Source organism: Coptis chinensis, chromosome 9 (assembly GCF_015680905.1).
Source record: "Coptis chinensis isolate HL-2020 chromosome 9, ASM1568090v1, whole genome shotgun sequence".
Taxonomy (NCBI): Eukaryota; Viridiplantae; Streptophyta; class Magnoliopsida; order Ranunculales; family Ranunculaceae; genus Coptis; species Coptis chinensis.
In genome coordinates, this window is record NC_141464.1 from 41,202,918 (window position 1) to 41,224,714 (window position 21,797).

Genomic DNA, 21,797 nt, shown 5'->3' on the forward strand with positions numbered 1-21,797 from the left:
ATGACGAATCATCAAGATAGCACAAAATATGGATCTACACTTGACAACAGCCTGGAGCAAATAAGGAAAGTTAACTCAAACATATATAAGTAGAAAGAGATGAACTACGTAAGGCTTGATTCAAGTTGACCCAAGGAACTTGATACGTAGGCAACTCTTATCCAAAGAAAGAGTGCAGCCATTCCCTACCAAACTCAACATCAGGTCGTAGACCCAAAATCCACACCTCTACATTAGCACCGTCTGCCGATTCATTTCCTTGAGAAAAAACACACATACTATTTTCTCAAGCCCACGAAGCTGGTCAGAAAACCACCATGGAAGCACAGCTACAAGCTCTAGTAGATCAAGTCAAGTTCCTCCACGAGCCATTCACCACGCTCCAGCAAGAGAACAAAGCTATGCGTGAGCAAACCACCTCCAACACCAACAGCGTGGCTCCAGACGCAATTGAGAACAACACAGTCACAACCTTCACCACAACCACTAATCAACGACTAGAAGACTTCGCCCAGAGGTTGGAGAAGTCAAAGTTTAAAAGACCGGTCGCGACCCGTGATCGCATAAAAAGATGTTACGGCATAAGGCATCACCGTTCACTACCGAAGTCAGGGACAAGCAGCCTCCCACAGATTTTATCCAACCAAAGTTCCCATTGTACGACGGTAGCTCATGTCCAGGCCAGCACATAGCTTGCTTCATCCAAATCCTTGAGCTTTACAGCGCTCCAGACTATGACTACCTAAAGTGCAAACTCTTTCCAGCCAGCTTGAAGGACGGAGCATTAGACTGGTTCTACACGCTCACTCCTGATTTAATCAACAACTTCGATAAGCTGGCCGAAACATTCGCAGTAGAGTTCGTCCACAATAGGAAGAAACAAGCCGTCCTAGATTCACTGTTCCAACTGAAGCAAGCACATGGCAAAACTATCTGCGCTTTCCTAGGACATTTCAAGAAGGAACTTCTATCAATGGAGCCAGGCCTCAAGGACAGCTTTGCAACTTCCACTTTCACCAACGCCCTCCTAGATGACTCCGACCTAGCAGGGTCCCTCATGCGTAACAAGCCAGAATGCCTAGACGACCTATACCACAGAGTCGACAAGTACATGAAGTACGAAGAATGGATGGCCCAGCGCAAAGGCAAAAAAGTTCTCACAATAAACGACAAGCGGGGACCCAAAGAAAGCAATCAGTACTCAGGCAACAACAACAAGGGCAACAACTCCACAAGCCCTCATACACCAAAAGAGAATTCTCCAACTTCTCTAGGATGCCAAGCCATATCCTGAAGAAGAAATATACATCACCTTACTTCAAGCCAAACATCAACAAAGTGATAATAATACTAAGATGTCCATACTGCCACTTCCACAAACTCTACCACCATGACACCGATGAATGTTAAAGTCTAAAACACTACCTCCAAGACTTAGTCGAAGAGGGAAAGCTAAAAGAGTTACTGCCATAAAGCAACCTTAGGCATAAGTTGAATGCCAACCGCAACAGAATCAGGAGCCGGAGCCATGAACGACCCACTCGCAGAAGGAGAAGAAGCAGTACAGCCCGACGATCTAAATCTAAAGGTTGGTCGAGGCACAACAGGAGATAGCACTCCTCCGATCACAATGAGGAAAAAGTAATCCACATGATTACAGACACCTCCAACAATGAAACCTCAGGTGGGGAAAAGCGCAGGCGGGTAGGAGCACTGCAAGAAATCCACCACCTCTCCCACAAAGTTGAAGTAATCACTCCTTCCAGATCTTAATCTACGACCTCCATATCATTTATCGAGGAAGATCTTGACAAGGTGTGCCTACCCCATAATGATGCCCTGATAGTGCACGTCAAAATCAACGGATGGACAGTCAAACGGGTCCTAATTGATCCAGGCAGCTCCTATGACATTCTCTTCTACCAAACATGCAAGGATATGCACCTGCCAGACTCAATGATGATAGAGTCAAATGCATCTCTCTACGGGTTTATTGGAAACCGCATATAGGCCATTGGAGACGTCATCCAACCAGTCTCCACTGGAGAAAAATATGACATGGTTAAGATCTCAACATGCTTCAGTGTGATTGATGTCAAGTCGTCCTACACTACCATCTTAGGACACATGTGGATTCATAAGATCCAAGCAGTTCCATCAACCTTAAACCAAGTCCTGCAGTTCCCCAAGCCCCGAGGCATCATGGAGCTCAGAAGCATTCAAATAAAAGCTCATCGATGCAATCAAGTCAGCGCAACAACCACGGCCAAAACTAAGGTCGTCCAAACAAAAGAAATCCCAAAGCCGCAAGATCCTCAAGCTTCCAGCCTTCCAGCATCAGCAACAGACAAGCTCAAGGAGAAACAAGTACAAATTGAACTGAAAGGAAAAGTCAATTTAGACACAAATAATGACCCAAAATTTGTTTATGTAGGGGCTGATTTAGACCCCAAGCTCAAGGAGCAACTTGTCAAATTTCTATCTCTCAATAAAGATGTTTTTTGCTTGGTCATATATCGATATGCCAGGAATCGACCCTTAGGTTGCTTACCACAAATTAAATGTAGATCCAACTATAAAGGCTATCAAACAACGACCTAGGAAACTAGCATTCAAATTTCAAAAAGCCATCAATAAAGAGATAGAAAGGCTCAAAAATGTTGGATTCATCAGAGAGGTCGAGTACCCGACCTGGTTAGCTAACTAATAGAATGTAAAATTGAATAGTTTACCTACGAAATGAACGATGAAACTCAAAACGTAAGTAAACTAAAACTATCTTACGTGCCTATATTTTTATCAAAGTTTCTACTCTCAATCCTATGAGATATAGTGGAGTAGAGTGATTCGTTCCACTCCTAGTCCTTCCACATGTTAAATGTTCTCTTCGTATAAGTACTCTTAACTCTAAAGTCTAATGAGAGAGATTTAAGTGGCAACTAGACTTCTGATGCAACTACCCACAAGATGCAACTAGTCGATTATCAGAACAACTATGGGAATGCTACGTTGATTCTATGATAAGGAGTTAGAGGGGGATTGATTCCACCTTAACTCGACTTAATCCAACTAACGAAGAATCGTCGTAATCCTAATTGAACTGCTTCGCAAAACAATATGGTTACTCCTAATCCCTAATTACACATGGCATTCCTACCAATTCATAACTAGCATGTGAACGATTAAACCCATTCTCATGGTGAACTAATCGTTTCTAGAGTGGAAAGGAATTTACGACGACTCCTACGATAATCGGAATCAAGCTTTCATCAAGGCTTCTCAACCCCCTCTAATGGAGGTTTAGCCGAGAATCATTACGCAATCATTTCTGATTAAATTAAAACTAAACATAATATAAAGAATTGAAATTTACTAATCTAATTTAAACAATAATTAAAATCTAATTAATAACTAAGAATTGAATAACAAGTAATAAATGAAATCAGATCTAACACAAATGTAAATGACAAGAATCGAAATTGACAAACTAGCTATTTTTATTTATCTAATCAATCAAGAACAATGATTCAAAGACTTAATCTAAAACAAGAATTGAAAATGGAACTTAAACTTAATTACTCTACTGAAAACTAGATCTAGAATTCTATATAGTTTTAGGTCTAACTAGCTACCTTAACTATCTACCCTATCTCCCATTAACAAAGAGCTAAGCTTTGGTTTTTATACTTTCAGATCCAAAAATTGTGCATGGGCTTGGAGCCATGTTTTGGGCCAGAGAATCAGGCCCAAAACCCAATTCTTTCAGTCCAAAAAGGCCTCTTCAGCTGCAGTTGGCTTCAACAGACTTTTCGTCCACTTCTGCTCCTTTGATTGGATCAAGGCTTAAACCATTGGAAATCTCTTTCCGAGCCGGTCGTTTTGATATAAGGTAGGCCCCATTCCGAGGTCTGAGTCCAAAGATACGGCCTTCGGAAGTTCTGCTGACTTGTGTCTTTGTTTTACCGTCGACTTTTCAGCTTTTGACCGGGCTTTAGAAAAGCTTTGTCTTCTTGAAACTTGGCCTTTAATCACGGAACTCCTTAGTAACCGACCTTTGCTCCTTTATCTCGCTAAAGTGGCACATTTCTGCACATAATGGACTTTGAAGCCTGAAATGCATAAAAACACGTAATCAGTGTTAACTCTTAATTATTACTCACATAATTGGTCTAATAGTATGACTGTTACAGGGTTAAAACTACAGTTTTGGGCTCTTATCACTAACATTGTAGCCATTCCTAAGAAAAATAGCCAGGTACGACTCTACATAGACTTCACCAACGTCAACAAGCCTTGCCCAAATGACAATTTCCCCCTACCAAGGATTGACATACTAGTAGATTAAACTTGCAGACATGAGCTTCTATCATTTATGGACGCATATATTGGGTACAATCAGATACCACTTGCAGAGGAAGACCAGGAAAAAATGTCTTTCGTAACCGAACAAGGAACGTTCTGCTACAACGTCCTACCATTCGATATAAAGAACGCTGGTGAGACCTACCAAAGACTTGTCACAAAGATATTCAAAGACTTGCTAGGCGACACTATGGAAGTCTACATAGACGATATGGTAGTCAAAAGTGAAAAGTTAAGGTTGGCGATCACATTTCTCACCTGCAAGAAGCCTTTGAAAGATTGCACCAAAACAAGATGAAGCTCAACCCAGCAAAATGTATATTTAGGGTAGCCTCAGGGAAATTCTTAGGATACCTCGTTTCACAAAGACGCATTGAAGCAAACACATAACAAATACGAGCTCTCCTTGAAATGCCAAAACCAACTTCCAAGCAACAAATTCACAAGCTATCTAGCATGGTTTCAGCCCTTAACAAATTTATCTCACGTGCATCTGACAAGTGCAGACCATTCTTGCAAATACTCAAGAAAGGCGCAACATTCACATGGACAGACGAATGTCACAAAGCATTCAACGACCTGAAGGCTTACCTATCAACTCCGCCTATCCTGTCCAAACCAAATGAAGGATAAACACTGGGGCTTTACCGTGCAACTACCGACTTTGCCATCAGCTCGATCCTCTTTCGCAAAAGCGAGGGAATCGAAAACCAGTCTATTTCACAAGCAAGACATTGGTAGATTCAGAAAAGCATTACTCTACAATTGAGAAAACAATATTATCTTTGTTATACTCTGCTCGTAAGTTTCGACCTTACTTCCAGCCTCACAGCATCATGGTTATAACAGATGTACCTATCAAGCAGGTTTTGACTTCTAACAACAAAATAGCCCGCATGGCCAAATAGGATGAAGAACTCGGAGAACATCACATCGAATTTGTTCCCAGAACGTCTCGCAAAGGTTAGGTCATTGCGGACTTCCTTGCTGACTTCCCCATCAAAGACGTCAACTGAGAATCTGAGCCCATTACTTCACTCCATCAAGCAACCACCCCAGACACATGGCACCTCTACGTAGATGGAGCGTGCAATAACAGTGGTAGTGGACTGGGGGTTGTGTTAACTTCACCAGAAGGAACCCAGCTACAAAAGTCAATCAAGATCGATTTTGCAACATCCAATAACGAAGCGGAATATGAAGCATTAATCACAGGCCTCCGTATGGCACAACAAATACAAGTTCGAAAGCTCAAAGCTTACAGTGGCTCACAACCAATCGTCAAACAAATCACCAAAGAATATGTGACAAACGGAGCAAACTTGGCCAAGTACACCCAGGTCGTCAATTATATCATCAGCTCGTTCACAACATTCTCCTTGGAACACATTCCCTGAGAGGATAATAGACATGCAGACAGCTTGGCTTTCTTAGCCTCCAAAACCCAAGATGCATGTCCCAGCACAGTCTGCATTTATATCCTAGAAAGGCCCACCTACCAACAAGAAAGCGTCAACTACCTCACGGACTGCCAAACCTCATCCGAGGAAGAGATCACTCAATCTTGGATAGGCCCATTCTTGAAATTTATCTTACATGGCGAGCTCCTAGCAAAGGCAAGAAATGCTTGTGCCATACAATTTCGAGCCCCCAGATACACCGTGATCAACAGACAATTGTTTTGTAAATCTGTAGGAGGACCCCACCTAAGGTGCATAACTTCACGCAAAGGCCAACTCATCTTCGACAAGATTCACAAAAGCGAATGTGGCAACCATGGAGGAGCAAGAACTCTAGCCCATAAAGCAATTGCCCAAGGGTATTATTTGTCAGGCATGCACATCGAGGCAAAGAAGTATATTCTCAAATGCCACCAATGTCAAACATTTGGCTACAACCATCTAAGTCCAACACAGGAGTTAATCAACATAGCCGCCCCTGGCCTTTTCATATATGGGGGCTAGACATCATGGGACCATTTATCCCACAAAATAAAATAGGACTCAAATACGTCGTCCTTGCAACCACAGATTACTTCACCAAATGGGTTGAAGCAATACCACTCGTTCAAGTCAAGGAAATCCACGTCATCAACTTCATATGGACCAATATCATCACAAGATTTGGTCTATCCCACACCCTCGTTATAGACAATAGAACCCAATTTGCTGGCACGCAAGTCAAGGCTTTCTTACAAAAATGGCGAATCACTCAAAGCATTTTCTACACCTAGATAAGCACAAAACAATGGCCAAGCAGAACAACTCGAGAACATCCTATGGGCATACAAAACAATAGCCCGAGTCAGTACCAACTAGTCTCCTTTCACACTTTGCTTCGGAACAGAAGCAGTCATACCATCAGAAATTAAAATCACAACCACGCGTTCTGACATCATTGAAACAAGAGAAAATGACTACATCTTAGCCAAAGAAGTCGACCTCCAAGAGGAGCGAATGGAAACAGCTGCAATATCCTTAACTCGGTACCACCAAACAATCCAACGATCTTACAACAAAAAGGTCATCCCAAGATCTTTCCAAGCTGGCGACCTAGCTAGCCTTCAAAAAGACCTTAGCACCAGCCAATTGCAAGCTTGACCCAACTTGGGAAGGCCCATATATAGTTCACAAAGTCGTTGGAAATGGAGCTCACTGGATCAAAACTCAGCTCGGTGATATGTTCCCCCGACCTTGGAATACAGCTCTACTCAAGCGTTTTTGCCAATATTCTGTCTCCAGATGTATCAATCAATTGTATAAAATTTCATCAGCATTTCGCATATATATGTTATCCTTGCATTACATGAGTACAACGCACCTTGCACTCACTGCCCGAGTCGGGGTATCAGAATAGCCGACCTAGCACCAACGCCAGAGTTGAGCACGACTCAACTATAATTACCACGCAGTGGTTAATTATCACTCAAATTCAATCCACGGTCCCCCAAAAAGACCGCAAATCAACTTAGCACCAACGGTAGGGTTAAGAACGATTCAACTGTAATTGCCACGCAAAGGGTAATTATCAGTCAAGTACAATCCAAGGTACCCCCAAAAGGACCACAAGTCAACTTAAGCCTTTCAAAGGTTTAAGTTTGACTCAACTATAATTACCAATCAAAAGCTAATTATCAGTCAAGAATCAATAAGAAGTTCCCCCAAAAGAAACCACTCAATCAATACACACACCTAAGGACGCAAGGAAACCTAGGTGCCAACTACACACATCTATCAGGTTGTTCATAGACACTTATGACCTACAAGCATCATACGATCTAAAAAAGTTCAACAGGTCCTCGAGTCTACTACTATGCAGCACAGGTAGTCAAATAACAAATCAAAAAGCAATGAAAGCAATCACATTCATGCAAAATTCAAAGACAATCTCATACAAAAGCAAGTAAGTAATTTAAATATTTTCACTTAAGACAATCTCGATTAGACACTAGAGGCCCCCAGGTTATCCTAGGAAAACGACCTAAGCATCCCCATAAAAAATAGAAGTATCAGTATCAACAACAAAAGAGAAAATTGTTCAAACACTTCGTCCATCATCAAAACAACTTACAAGAAGAACAAGATCAATTGTCGCAAGGAAGATTCTCCACATTCAAGGGGTCCAGTTGGCAGCCCTCTTCACCAACAGAGCTGCTAGCCGGATTACCACTTGCATTTAGCACTTCTGTGGCAACATCTTCAGTGGGCTGAGCAGCAGGAGTAGCACCCAAGTCGGTTGGTTGAGCAGATTGTCTACTAGCATCTGCAACAGTACTTTCAACAGTTACTATTGTTGCCCCACTTTCAACAGATCTCTTAAGGGTTTTGTACTTACGTTCTAGCTCCATATAATTATTCACTAAAACATAGATATCACCACTCTCTACCAAGTCGACCAGGTCGTTATATTCATTCTGAGCTCGCTCAGCAACGACCTGCGTATTTTTGCACTTTGTAACCTAATGCCCTACCTCCACCCGTGAAACGTCAAGAGATGGCCGCAACAAAGCTATCTTCCAAGCCAAATCCCCAACCTGAACCCTCAGCCCCACGACTTCTGCCCACTCCACCTCTTGCATAGCCAACAGCTTGTCATAAGCCTCCTTGGCAGCCTCCAACTCCTTCATGCACAGGTCGGAGATAACTGCCATCTCCCTCAGCTTCCTATACATCGCCCAAACCTGACAAGATAACAAAGTAGGTCAAAAATCAATATCACAAAGCACAAAACAAATTGTAGGTCAGATTTAAACTTACAAAGTAGATCAAACAATCCATATCTTTCAGATTCGCCTCCAGATCTTTCTTCGTCTCCAGCTGATGCTTATCTCCATCAAGGGCAATATTTTCCAGTAGCCCATTAGCAACTAGTGAAGACTTGAAGCTACAATCATTGTTCTTCACCAGCTGTTTCAACCCACTCACTGGGTCATAGTAGGTGACCGTTCTATCCAGAACGTCAGCCTTGTCACCTAGGGTCGCACTCCCCGACTCCTTGCACTTCTGGGTAGCGGGCTCAGTCTCACTAGCCTTTTTCTTACCCCGGGCATCAGCCACCCCAACATCCACCGCCAGCTCATTCAGGTTCATCCTCTTTAAAGGAACCCAACCTGATGAGGTACGACCTTCCACCGAAACAGGTAATTCCTTAGACTCAGTTTGAGTCCTCTTCGCCCCCTTAGGCTCAACCACCTCAGAACGCCTCTTCAGCTGAGGCCTACGAAAGGGAGCGGGAACATCACCACCTCCCCCAGCACTCCCACCTCCACATCTAGCCCTATCACCCCCATCCACCTCAGCTCGTCAGGGCACAAGATGGCTATCAGAGCCCCTTCCAGCAGTTCTCACTCCATAAACTTGTTCTCTCCTTTGGCTCTCTCTCTCTCCATTTCAGTATCTGAGCTAGAATCAGAGATATCAAACACTAGCTTTCGGTCCCTCTTCTTTTACTGAACCTTCTTCCGGTTGATCTTCTCTCCTCCGCGCTTCTTGAAGTAATGCACAACCTCCCCCAAGACAGCTAGTTTCTCCTCCCAACTCAAACAAGAAAAATCTTCAATAACCCCGCTCCTTGTACGCCCACGAATAGCAACCTCTGCAAAAACAAAATGAACTTATCAGAACGTTCAAAATATCAACTACCCTACATACACTACGACTTATAAAATAACGACCTACCATCCCACTTTATAGTATGATTATCCAACTCCCAGTCAGAAGGACTGTAATTACCCACAACCAGTAAAGGCATACGCCCCCAATCCTCCTTATTCACCCCCATAATCACAGTAGATTTCCCCTTCACCACCTGCAAACTAAAGTTCATTGCAGAGAAATCCTCTAGCACATCTGATAAACAGATGTTATAACCCCTCTCATTCAACAAATCCAACACATGGAAAACCCTCCAACTATTCCCTACGAACTGACAAGGGGCCTTTCCACAAAAGTTCAAAACTTCCACAGTAAGCCATGAGAACGGCAACCTCATCCCAGCCTTCAGTTGACCATAACAAATCACAACACCCCCATCCCGAGGAACGTAATCCAAGCCAAACACATTCCTCTCTCCACCCAGGTCGTATACAATCAGGTCAGAGTCCACCCAGCCAACTCCTCCCTTAAAGCAGTAGTACAATCTACCGACCTAGGTACCACCTCCTCAAGCATCGTCTCCAATGAGGAAGACGATGACGCCTCACCTCCACTACGAGCCCTAACACCATCATCTCCATCACTCACAGTTCTCTCTCTCCACTAATCCAAGTCAACTTTCCCACTCAAGCTATCACTAGTAATCGACATGAAAATAGCAAAAATGAAAACAAAAAGATCAGATTTTTTTAGTTCAAAAAGACGCACCTGAAGACAAAAGGTTCGAAAGGTTTTTGTTTTTCTTTCTCTCTGTTTTGTCTATACTTTGTGTTGATAGAATGAACAATGAAAAGCCTTCACACGCAAAAACCCTTCAACTGCACAAATTTCAAAAACTAACAAATCGTTTTGCCATCTCAAAAACTAACAAATCTCATAACCTTGCCCACAAACCGCCTGAATTTGGGCCCATGGATCAAATCCAACAGTTCCTACACATTTCCCAAACCCATTCAAACGAACCTGCTGTATGACACGTGTTTGAAAGCTTTATTTTATCTTTTCTTTTCACACCACAGTTGTCCAAAGAATAAATAAAATAAAGGGGGTTGTGTAAGTACCCTCCATTCTACATTCATATCACTACAACACACGTGTTCACACACCAGGTCGTATCTTCACAGCTCGTACATCACCAGCTTATACCAAGAGATCAGGATGTAACAACGACCCAGACTCAGGTCGTCCTAAACATTAGATACAACCATATATGGAAGAAAATGATCTACTACAATCCTGGAGCTCAGTCAATGCACCAATCAAGGAGACATTTACTTTGTAACATCAGGAGTAATGACGAATCATCAAGATAGCACAAAATATGAATCTACACTTAATAACGGCCTGGAGCAAATAAGAAAAGTCATCTCAAACATTTATAAGTAAAGAAAGATGAACTACGTAAGACTTTATTCAAGTTGACCCAAGGAACTTGATACGTAGACAACTCTTGTCCAAAAAAAGAGTGCAGTCATTCCCTACCAAACTCAGCATCAGGTCATAGACCCAAAATCCACACCTCTACACTTTGGCTTTAGGAAAGTTTTTGAGTTGCTCCTTATTGGTCATTGTCAAACAATGATAACACAACTCTAAGAGGAGAATAAATTGATCATCTATTTAAACTCTCTTAGAGCATCTCTAGGTGGTAGTATCACCTGTCAAAATCTTCAAATTTGAAGAAAAAAATTGGAATTTTCCAGAATTCCAAATCTAGGTGGTAGTATATTCGGTCGTATCACTTGTCCGTTCGCATTTTTGTTCGCAAATTTGGCAATTTGGATACGGATGCGGAGCGACATTGGTAATGTCGCATGTCGCATGTCGTACGCCATTGCAAATGTCACCTAAATTTTTTTGACTTTGACCAGCACCACGTGCCAGTGGTACTAGCGCACGCCACTACTAATGTTGCGCAAATTATTTTTATTTTACTTTTTCAATTTGGTGCGACAATGGGAATGTCGCATGAGTTTTTTTTTTCAACTTGGGGGCAACAGTGGTAATGTCGCGCAACAATAGTACTGACGTGGGCGCTAATACCAATGGCGCGCGTGGTAGGGTCTACAATTGCATTTGTGGTCGATATTTGCGACTAGTTAAAGTTGGTCAAAATTTGCGACCAGTTTCTCCAAAAAATTTCTTCAAATTTGAAGAGTATACTACCACCACCTAGAGATGCTCTTAATACCTCCCTAAGGACTCCATATCTTACGTTGGCATCCAAATTATATTTCTCATTCCAAAAAACAAAAAACAAAAATAGAAACAAATAAATAACTAATAGCTTACCCAATTAAATAACAAAAACCAAAATAGTAACAAATAAATAACAAAAAACTTAATTATATTTCCACAAACAAATAATAAAACCAAAAAAAAAATAACCAAAACAAAAAAACCAAAACCCAAAAAAAACTTGGGCGCCCCAAAAAATTCACATTCCTCATTCTTAATAGGATATTTATGTATATTGTGGAAAGATTCTTAGGAGATTTATGTATATTGTGGAAATATTCTTTAGCATAAGTTTAGGAGTTGGTTTGGGAGTTTTCCTAAATTAGCTAGGTCATTGTATCTATATATTGAGGTGAATAGCAAAGAGTAAGGGAAGGCGTTTTCTCCCAATATTCTCTGAAGTTTAACATGGCATCATAGCCGTTTTCAATCCTACGAGGGTGGGTTTTCAAACCTGTAATCCAAGACGTGTTCTTGGAATTTGTTTTTCCTTTTTGTTGTGTGCCGCTATCATGTCTGGTGCTGATAAATCTCCAACGCCTGTCTCTCGATATGAACATTTAACTCCTTATTATCTTCATCCATTGGAAGGTACGGGGTCTGTGATTAGTCCTATTTCATTGTCAAGGAATAATTATGATGAGTGGGTACGTTCCCTTCGTAATAATTTGCGTGCTAAAAATAAATTAGAGTTTGTCGATGGAACTATTCCTGCACCGGATGATAATTCTTCGAATTATGGTCAATGGGGAATCGTTAATTATATGCTTGTGGGTTGGATTTTTAACACTCTTGATGCTTCAATTAGGAAAATTGTTCCTTTTCCTGATCAAGTTAAAGTATTGTGGGATGATCTACGTGATAGATACTCTCTTCGTAATGGTCCTCGTATTCAGAAACTCAAAAATCTGATTGCTGATTGCAAACAATGGGGTAGATCTATTGTTGAGTATTATGGTGAATTGCGTACTTTGTGGGAAGAATTGGTGAGTGCCATAAAGTTACCTTCTTGTACGTGTTCCACTGTTGGTGAGTACCATATTCTTCTAGAAAACAAAAAATTGCATCAGTTTCTAATGGGTCTTGATTCTAAAAAATATCATGAAGTTGCTTCTGGTACGGTCTATTGATGCTTGATCATTTGCCTTCGCTCTCCTATGCGCATGGTAAGGTGCTCTCTGCAGAGAGACACCAATCTGTCACTGCTGCTCAAGATTCTCGCAATGATGTGGTAGCGTTTGCAATTGATGGTGTGGCGCAAAGTAGGGCACAGGGTAGTGTTGATGTTCGTCTATGCTCTCATTGTGGCCGCAAAGGTCATGAGAAAGACAAGTGTTTTCAGTTGATTGGGTGGCCCGAGTGGGCTGGTAATGGTGGTCGTAATGGTGGTAGGTCGAGTGGCCGAGGAGGCCGAGGAAATAATGACCGTGGAGGAGGCCATGGGCGAGGTGGTTTTGTTGCTACTATGGACAGCACTCGTCAGACTTTGTCGTATGGTGCTAGTGGGGTAGATCGTGCAAGTGTGTCTACCCTATCTGATGCCCAACTACAGCAATTGGTAGCTGCTTTAACTTCTTCTAAAGTCTCGATTTCGACTCCACAGTTGCATGGTAAGAAAAATCTATACCATTGGATTATTGATTCCGGTGCAACAAACCATATGTCCAGTAACCTTGATTTATTTTTTGATGTACACGATATTTCTTCGGAACCTGTTGGTTTTCCTAATGGTAAACATACTACTATAACTAAATAAGGTCGTATTAAATTAAGTGAACACCTCATTCTGGAAAATGTGTTATATGTTCCTGCTCTAAATTGTAATTTGTTGTCTGTGTCTCAATTTTTAGAAAAACATAAATTTATTTTCCTTGTCACTGACAAGCTATGTACTATTCAGGACCGGAGTTTGAGGAACCTAATTGGAGCAGGGGAGCAGTGTAATGGGGTCTATCTTTTTCGTCCAGTTCGTCGTATTCAAGCCAATCGTTCAACAGTTGCAGACTCAATTTTGGTATGGCATAGGCGTTTGGGTCATCCATCTATGAAGGTGGTGCGGTCTTTACCTGGAGTACTCAGTAGTAGTAGTTTCACTAAGTTTTCTGGTGACGATTGTCAAGTGTATTTTTTGGCTAAGCAGCCTCATAACTCTTTTCCATTAAGTACGAATAAGGCTTCTGATTTGTTTGATTTGATACATTGCGATATTTGGGGGCCGTATCATGTTGCTTCTAGCTGTGGTGCTCATTATTTTTTTACCATTGTTGATGATTGTTCTCAAGCTACATGGGTGTATTTGATGGTTGGAAACTATGAAGTTGGCCAATTGATTAAAAAAAATTGTGCAATGGTCAAAACTCAATTTAATAAGCATGTTAAGGTGTTACAGAGTGATAATGGGCAAGAATTTTTATGTTTACAAGATTTTTTTGTTCAAATGGGAGTTTTGCATCACACTTCTTGTGTGGATACTCCATCAACAAAATGGTCGAGTGGAGCGGAAACATAAACATCTTCTTAATGTTGCTCATGCTTTGCGTTTTCAAGCTCAGTTGCCTATTGCTTTTTGGGGTGAATGTGCTTTGATTGCTTGTCATTTTATTAATCGGACACCAACCCCTGTTTTGGATGGTAAAACCCCTTATGAGATTCTTTTTGGGAGTCCAGCCCTTTTACTACTTTAATGGTCTTTGGGTGTTTATGTTATGCTGCCAATAGGCCTCGTGTTAAAGATAAATTCGGACCCCGTTCTAGGAGGTGTGTGTTTGTGGGATACCCATTTGGTCAAAAAGGTTGGAGATTGTATGATTTAGATACCCATGATTATTTTGTTAGTCGAGATGTGAAGTTCGTGGAACATGTTTTTCCTTTTTCCAAACCTGAACCTGCACATAGTTCTACTCCTATACAGCTTAAAAAATATTTGTCACCTAATACTTGGATTGATGACGTGAGTGATTTGGGTGGTGCTGAAGACGTGGGTGGTGCTGGAGTAAGTGGTGACGGTGTTGTAGACATGGGTGGTGCTCCGTCAGGGAGTGTGGCGTCTGCTAGTGCAGGTCCTAGGGGTGCTGTGACATATAGTGATGGTTTGATGGCTCTGCCGAGTCCGAGTACGGTGATGGTTGGTGAGGTACCTTGTGACACTACAACATTTTTGCATTTAAGGGGGAGTCCAGAAATTCTTGAAACTGGAGATACTACTATTCCATTGCCAAATAATGAGGACCTTGGTAGGGGTTATCGGGTTCGTAAGCCTTCTACGCGCCTTCGTGGTTTTGTTACCAACACTGTTGTTCGAAAGATAGGCCCCCCTGCATCATCTACTGCTTCGTCTCGTTCCTCAGGTAAACAGTTCAATATAGCTTGTTATGTGGATTATAATAAATTTTTTGTGAGACATAAATATTTTTTGGCAGCAATTACTAAGCGTAAATAGCCTACTTCCTTCAAAGAAGCAGTTAAAGATTCGGTTGGAGTCAGGCTATGAAAGAGGAGATTGATGCCCTTGAAAATAGTGGTACGTGGACTCTGGACGACTTACCTCCTGGTAAGAAGGCGATTGGTAGTGGTTGGGTGTATAAAATTAAATATCACGCAAATGGTGATGTTGAACGCCTTAAGGGGCGTCTCGTTCTTTGGTAATCATCATGTCGCAGGTATTGATTATAATGAAACTTTTGCTCCTGTTGCTAAAATGGGAACAGTTCGTCTTTTTCTTGGTGTTGCTGTCACACAAAATTGGGAGTTGCATTAGATGGATGTTTGCAATGCTTTTCTTCATGGGGATTTGGAGAAAGAAGTATATATGCAGCTCCCTCCAGGGTACAGTAGTCCTATTCCAGGGAAGGTGTGCCGGTTACATAAGTCTTTGTATGGCTTAAGACAGGCGCCTCGACAGTGGTTTGCTAAGTTGTCTAATGTTTTGAGAAAATTTGGGTTCGTACAGTCGTATGCAGATTACTCCTTGTTCAGTTATCAGCGGGGTAATGTCTCCCTGCACGTTCTTGTTTATGTGGATGATTTGATAATTGTTGGTTCCACTCATGATGTGGTTTTGAGGTTCAAGCAATATTTAAGTTCTTGTTTTCATATGAAGGATCTTGGTGTGTTAAAATATTTTCTGGGTATTGAAGTGGCTCGTGGTAATGAGGGATTATTTATTTCCTAACGCAAGTATGCTTTGGATATTTTGATGGAAGCAGGTATGTTGGGTTGTAAGCCTATTGATACTCCGATGGAGCATAATCATCATCTTGCGTTTGCAGCAGGTGATCCCTACGAGCATTCGGACCAGTATCGGCGTTTGGTGGGGCGTTTGGTGTATTTGTGCATTACTCACCTCGAAGTTGAGTTATTCGCTCATACTCGCCAGTTTCGAAAGCAACCCGCAGATAGCTCATTGGGATGCTGCTATTCATGTTTTACGGTATCTGAAAGGACAACCTAGTCAGGGAATTTTATTGCGCCCTAGTGATATGCAGTTGAATGCTTTTTGTGATAGTGATTGAGCGGCTTGTCCCTTGACCCGTCGGTCATTGTCTGGTTATTTTGTACTTCTTGGTAGGTCTCCTGTTTCTTGGAAAACCAAGAAACAACATATGGTGTCCCGCTCGTCTGCCGAAGCAGAGTATCGTGTTATGGCTATCACAACCTGTGAGCTTAAGTGGTTAAAGTCATTGTTACGTTCTCTTGGTGTTCTTCATTCTAAGCCTATGAGGTTATTTTGTGATAATCGGTCTGCCTTGCACATTGTGAAGAACCCTGTCTTTCATGATTGTACGAAGCATATTGAGGCAGATTGTCATTTTGTTCGTGATGAGTTGCAAGCTGGGAATATTTCCACAACATATGTTCCTACTGGTCATCAGGTGGCTGATATTTTGACAAAGGCCCTTGGGCGTCAGCAGTTTGGTTATTTGTTACGCAAGTTGGGCATTTGTGATTTGCATGCCCCAACTTGAGGGGGAGTAATAGGATATTTATGTATATTGTGGAAATATTCTTAGCATAAGTTTAGGAGTTGGTTTGGAAGTTTTCCTAAATTCGCTAGGTCATTGTATATATATATTGAGGTGAATAGCAAAGAGTAAGGGGGGCGTTTTCTCCCAATATTCTCTGAAGTTTAACAATTCTCAATCCTCTTTCTCTTTTTCTTCTCATAAAATTTCACTTTTTATCACTTTTTTTTTTTTTTTGTTGGTAAGTGAGGTTTTTAGAGAGGTCCCCTACCCATTTTCATAAATAGGAAAAGTTTGTTACAACCGTACATATTGTTTACCACTAGCATCTTCATAAATTATTTTTTTTACATCCTCAGAAAAAGAGCTTAGCACTAAATCTATATAACTAACAGCAGGAATATTGTTTGCTAAAGTGTCTGCTAATCTATTAGTTTCCCTATAAACATGAGTTATCTTGAAGTGTTCTAGCTGTCCCTTGAGAGTTTGGATTATCCATATCATCTTTTCTGCTGCCCAAGGATACTTGCTGGTCTTGTTCAAAAACGAGATTACATTTGTTGAATCAGTTTGTACCTCGATTTTTTTAATACCCTTTCTCACTGCCATCCCCAAACCTCTTTCTACCGCCTGTAGTTCTATCAATGTTATGTTCTGCATATCTGAGTTTCCATGACTTGCAGCTATTACTCTTCCTTGGTCATCACGGCGCAGCTGCCCATCCTCCTTCTATACCTTTCAGCGTGTCATCAGTGTTTAAGTTGTATATCCCTTTGTCTGCTTTCACCCATCTGCAGTATTCTCGTTTCCTCTGTTTTGTTCCAATCTGTATATTCCACTTCTCCATAAAGTTCTGTGACTCTGTGTCTCCATATTGATGTTCATTCCCATTAATCTCGTTCTAGCATCTCTCCACACTTCATCAATCACCTGATGCGTGTCAGCATGCTTGTTGTTAAAAATGCGATCATTTCATGTCTTCCAGATCATATACATGTACGCATTCCACAAGCCTATTCCCATCTTTTTCAAATCCTTTACCTCGTGTCACCATTTCAATCCACTGAATTTCTTCCTACCATCTGATGTCCATTACTCGAACAAAACCCATTCTCCGTAATAGTGCACTCCACACAGAGTGTGCGAACGTACAGTTATGAAACGAAGAGCACATGGGCTGATATGATTGGTGGGAAGTCAGTGGATACTGATGAACTAACATATATTCCCCCAGTGATTGTCAATGGTAAGGCTGTAGTACATGTCAACAGCTCCCAATTTGAAGATCTGAACAAAAAATTCGAAAAAATCATTGTTGGATCCTTTGTTGGGACGAGACTCAACTATAACTTTGTTAAGGACATAGTGAGTCGTACATGGAGAACAAAGAATTTTATCATGAAACCATATGGCGAAACTATGTTTACTTTCAAGTTTATGAATGATGACGAGAGGATGGCAGTGCTAGATATGGGATCATTTCACATAGCCAGCCATTTGTTTGTTGTTAGGCCTTGGAAGCTTTTTGTCGAGGCAGAAACACAAGAACTAAAGACAATTCCTATATGGGTTGTGATTAAAGGTTTGCCGATGGAAATGTGGAACAAGCAAGGCTTTAATTAGCCAAGTCGGGAGTGCTATCGGAGTTCCAATGTTCACTTTTTATCACTTTACTTTAGTTTATATTAATTTAGAATGGTTCCCTATCTATTGACTTTAACAAATGGTTCATATGTATGGTGCATATAAATGTAAAAAAAATATAATTATTTGTTTCACACTTGAGCGCCCAATTCAATTTTTTTGGGTATTAAGGTTTATTCTTTTTTTTTTTTTTTTTTTTTCCTTATTTGTTTGATTTGTTTGTGGAAATATAGGTAAGTTTTTTTTTTATTTGTTACTATTTTTTGTATTAGCTATTTAATTAGATAAGTTATTTATAATTAATTTGTTTCTATGTTTGTTTGAATTTTAGAAAGAGACAATAGAATTTGATGCCGCTTAGAAAATGGAATCCCAAGGGAGTTATAGAGGGAGTCTAAGTGAACTACTCTTCTTTAATTTGTGAAAGCTAACTTAGAAAATGGTCCCAAGGGAGTTATAGAGGGAGTCTAAGTAGAACTACTCTTCTTTAATTTGTGAAAGCTAGCTAATTATAATTGATTTGATAATAAATGCGGGGCTTTTAAAGCATGGAGCAAGGTAGCTGTGACTAGGGCCTAGAAATCCTTATAGATTGATTCCGACTCAAAATTAAAATCGTGGTTCATGGCGATAATTGAAAGCGTGGAGGTAGCTGTGGCGAAGTGCTGGAATGTACCTTATGGATTGAGACTGTCTCACAAACGGCTTCCATAAGTTCTGGTAATTAAGAACTCAGTGCCTGGGAACCAAAGAGTAGGTAGCTAGCACTCAAAAGAAACTTGATAGCTGGACTATGACTCATTCATGGAGGGAAGATAACATTGTAGCGGACATGCTTGCGAATCGTAGCACTGCACATATCCAAGTAGTTTTGTAGTGTATGAAGGTAAACCATCATGGATCTACAAATGGGAGACGCCCGACATGGTTTACTTGTGATTTAACTGAGCATGATTGCTGGTAATTGCAAAGTCATGTTGCAACACCAATACAAAAGTGTACAAAGTTTTAAATACAAATTTTGGAGGTTACCTAGCAAAAAAAGTGAGCTTTTGAATCTCAAAGTGCAATCAAGCCATGGAGGCATAGATAGCAAATCAGCGATCATTATTTAGTTAAATTTTGCTTTGTATTTGTGCAACCTTGTGGGGAAACCCTGGAGTTGAAATTCTGTTTTCGGGACAAACCATATTGAAAACAATATTCTTAACTAAAGAGTTCGTGAGAAAAGTGTAAATGTTGTTGACCCGAAATTTCATGTAACGTGCTGACCGATGGTGATTGACGAGATGAATGAATCATATTCAAAGTGTCAGAAACTATATTTGTGTGTGTGCTAAGAGGGATATATCATCTGTTGTATGATTAGACACTACCAAGGCCCAAAATATCGATATCGATGAATATATCGGTGTACCCAAAAACCGATATATATCGGATATATCGGATATTTCGGATATATCCATTTTTTTGGTAACCAATCCAAACTATTTAAAATATCGAAAATATCGGATATATCGGAAATATAATATCGGATATATCGGATATATATCGGAAATATATTGGAAATATCAGATTTATATTTTTAAATGGTCAAAAAGTCAACCGATATATATCGATTATATCGGAAATATCGATTATATCGGGATATAAAAGTTTCATATCGGAAATTCCGATATATATCGGAAAAAAAAGAGTTCTATATTCGGTGGATATATGTCGGAAATATCGATATCGGTGTACCAAAATACCGATATATATCGGCGATATATCAGATATATCGGCGATATTTTGGTCCATGGACACTACAACTTAAACAATAATCAGATGAAGTTATTGCAATTACCAGAGATCATCTAAATAGTATCGGCTTCCAAAGTACATATTTATGCAGTTCTAGTATCCATTACTATCATTAGTTCAATACCATCACGGGGAAGAAAGTAATAGAGTACTAGAGTATTAACTCTAATGCTTAATGCGTTAGTTTAAATATTGACTCAGTCATTGTAAGTCAATGTGTAGAATTAAACAACTAATTAAGAGACAACACACAAGAATTATAGTGGTTCGGTGTCAATGCGGCAACCTACGTTCACAGGAGAAGAAAGGTTTTGCTTAATTGAGTTTGGTTTGTGTTACAGAAGTATTTATATAGCATAACATGAGTGCAAATTCGTGTCTCTTATTTCTAAAAAGATTGGAGACTTTCCTTTATAGAAAACATCTGAATCTAGCAAATCTCTGTCAAAACCGACTAGGGCGCCCCCGCACTCATATTAGTCTTGTTGAAGGCGCGACCAGCGCTCTTGTCTTGTCGAACCTCCAGGCGATTGAGCGCGCCCCGCCCTCGACTTTGCTCGACTTTGTCTGGCCAAGGGCGCTCCCCGCGCCTTCTCTTACTTCTCCCACACTCCCCCTCAAGTTGGTGCGAAGATATCCAGCGAACCCAACTTGGAGAGAATATCATGGAACTTGGAAGCTGGAAGTCCCTTGGTAAAAATGTCTGCAAGCTATTGTTCACTTCGAACAAAGAAAGTAGTGACAATGTTAGACTATACTTTTTCACGCACAAAATGACAGTCAACTTCAATATGCTTAGTTCTCTCATGAAACACCGGATTTGCAGCAATGTGTATAACAGTTTGATTATCACAGTAAAGTGTAGTTGGCAGATGCAACCCAAAACACAAATCCTTCAGAAGAGCGCAAAGCCATATGATTTCACTGGTGGTGGAAGTCATAGCCCTGTACTCAACTTCTACACTAAAACGAGCCACTACATTCTGTTTCTTGCTCTTCCAAGTGACTAAATTACCTCCCACAAAGGTACAATAACCGGAAGTAGACCTCCGATCAACTGGACATCCTGCCCAATCAGTATCTGTATAAGCAGTAATAGATGTATGCCCATTTTTCCGCATCCAAATACCTCTACATGGTGACCCTTTCAGATACTGCAGTATTTTAGAAACTGCATTCATATGTAGAGTCCTTGGAGCATGCATAAAACGACTAGCCAAGCTCACTGCATAAAAAATATTTGGTCGGGTAATAGTTAAATATATTAGTTTACCAACTAATCGCTGATACTGACCAATGTCAATAAGAAGATCACCGGTGTTGTCCAACTTGGCTCCACTGTCAGTTGGAGAATCAGATGGTTTTACCCCCAGCTTTTCTGCTTCACTCAAAATATCCAACACATACTTTCTTTGATTTAGAAATATACCTTTTTTTTTTTAATAAGCAATTTCGATCCCAAGAAAGTACTTCATAATACTCAGATTCTTGATGGCAAATTTCTTGTGCAGTAACTCCTTGAGCTTAGAAATCTCGATATGGTCATCACCTGTGATAACTATGTCATCAACATAAATAAGAACAATAACCAAGCCTGACCTGCTAGATTTAACAAATAAGGAAGGATCAGCATCAC

General features: G+C 40.6%; 2 protein-coding genes across 2 annotated transcripts; both read left to right on the top strand.

Moving 5' to 3' along the window:
• The first annotated feature begins 571 nt into the window (after positions 1 to 571).
• On the top strand, positions 572 to 1,294 carry LOC147476035 (uncharacterized). Its single transcript, XM_086585615.1, has one exon. The coding sequence runs from the start codon at positions 572 to 574 to the stop codon at positions 1,292 to 1,294; it is 723 nt and encodes a 240-aa protein (XP_086441741.1).
• A 10,971-nt stretch (positions 1,295 to 12,265) lies between these two features.
• On the top strand, positions 12,266 to 12,883 carry LOC147476036 (uncharacterized). The gene has a single exon (XM_086585616.1). The coding sequence runs from the start codon at positions 12,266 to 12,268 to the stop codon at positions 12,881 to 12,883; it is 618 nt and encodes a 205-aa protein (XP_086441742.1).
• Positions 12,884 to 21,797: the final 8,914 nt, after the last annotated feature.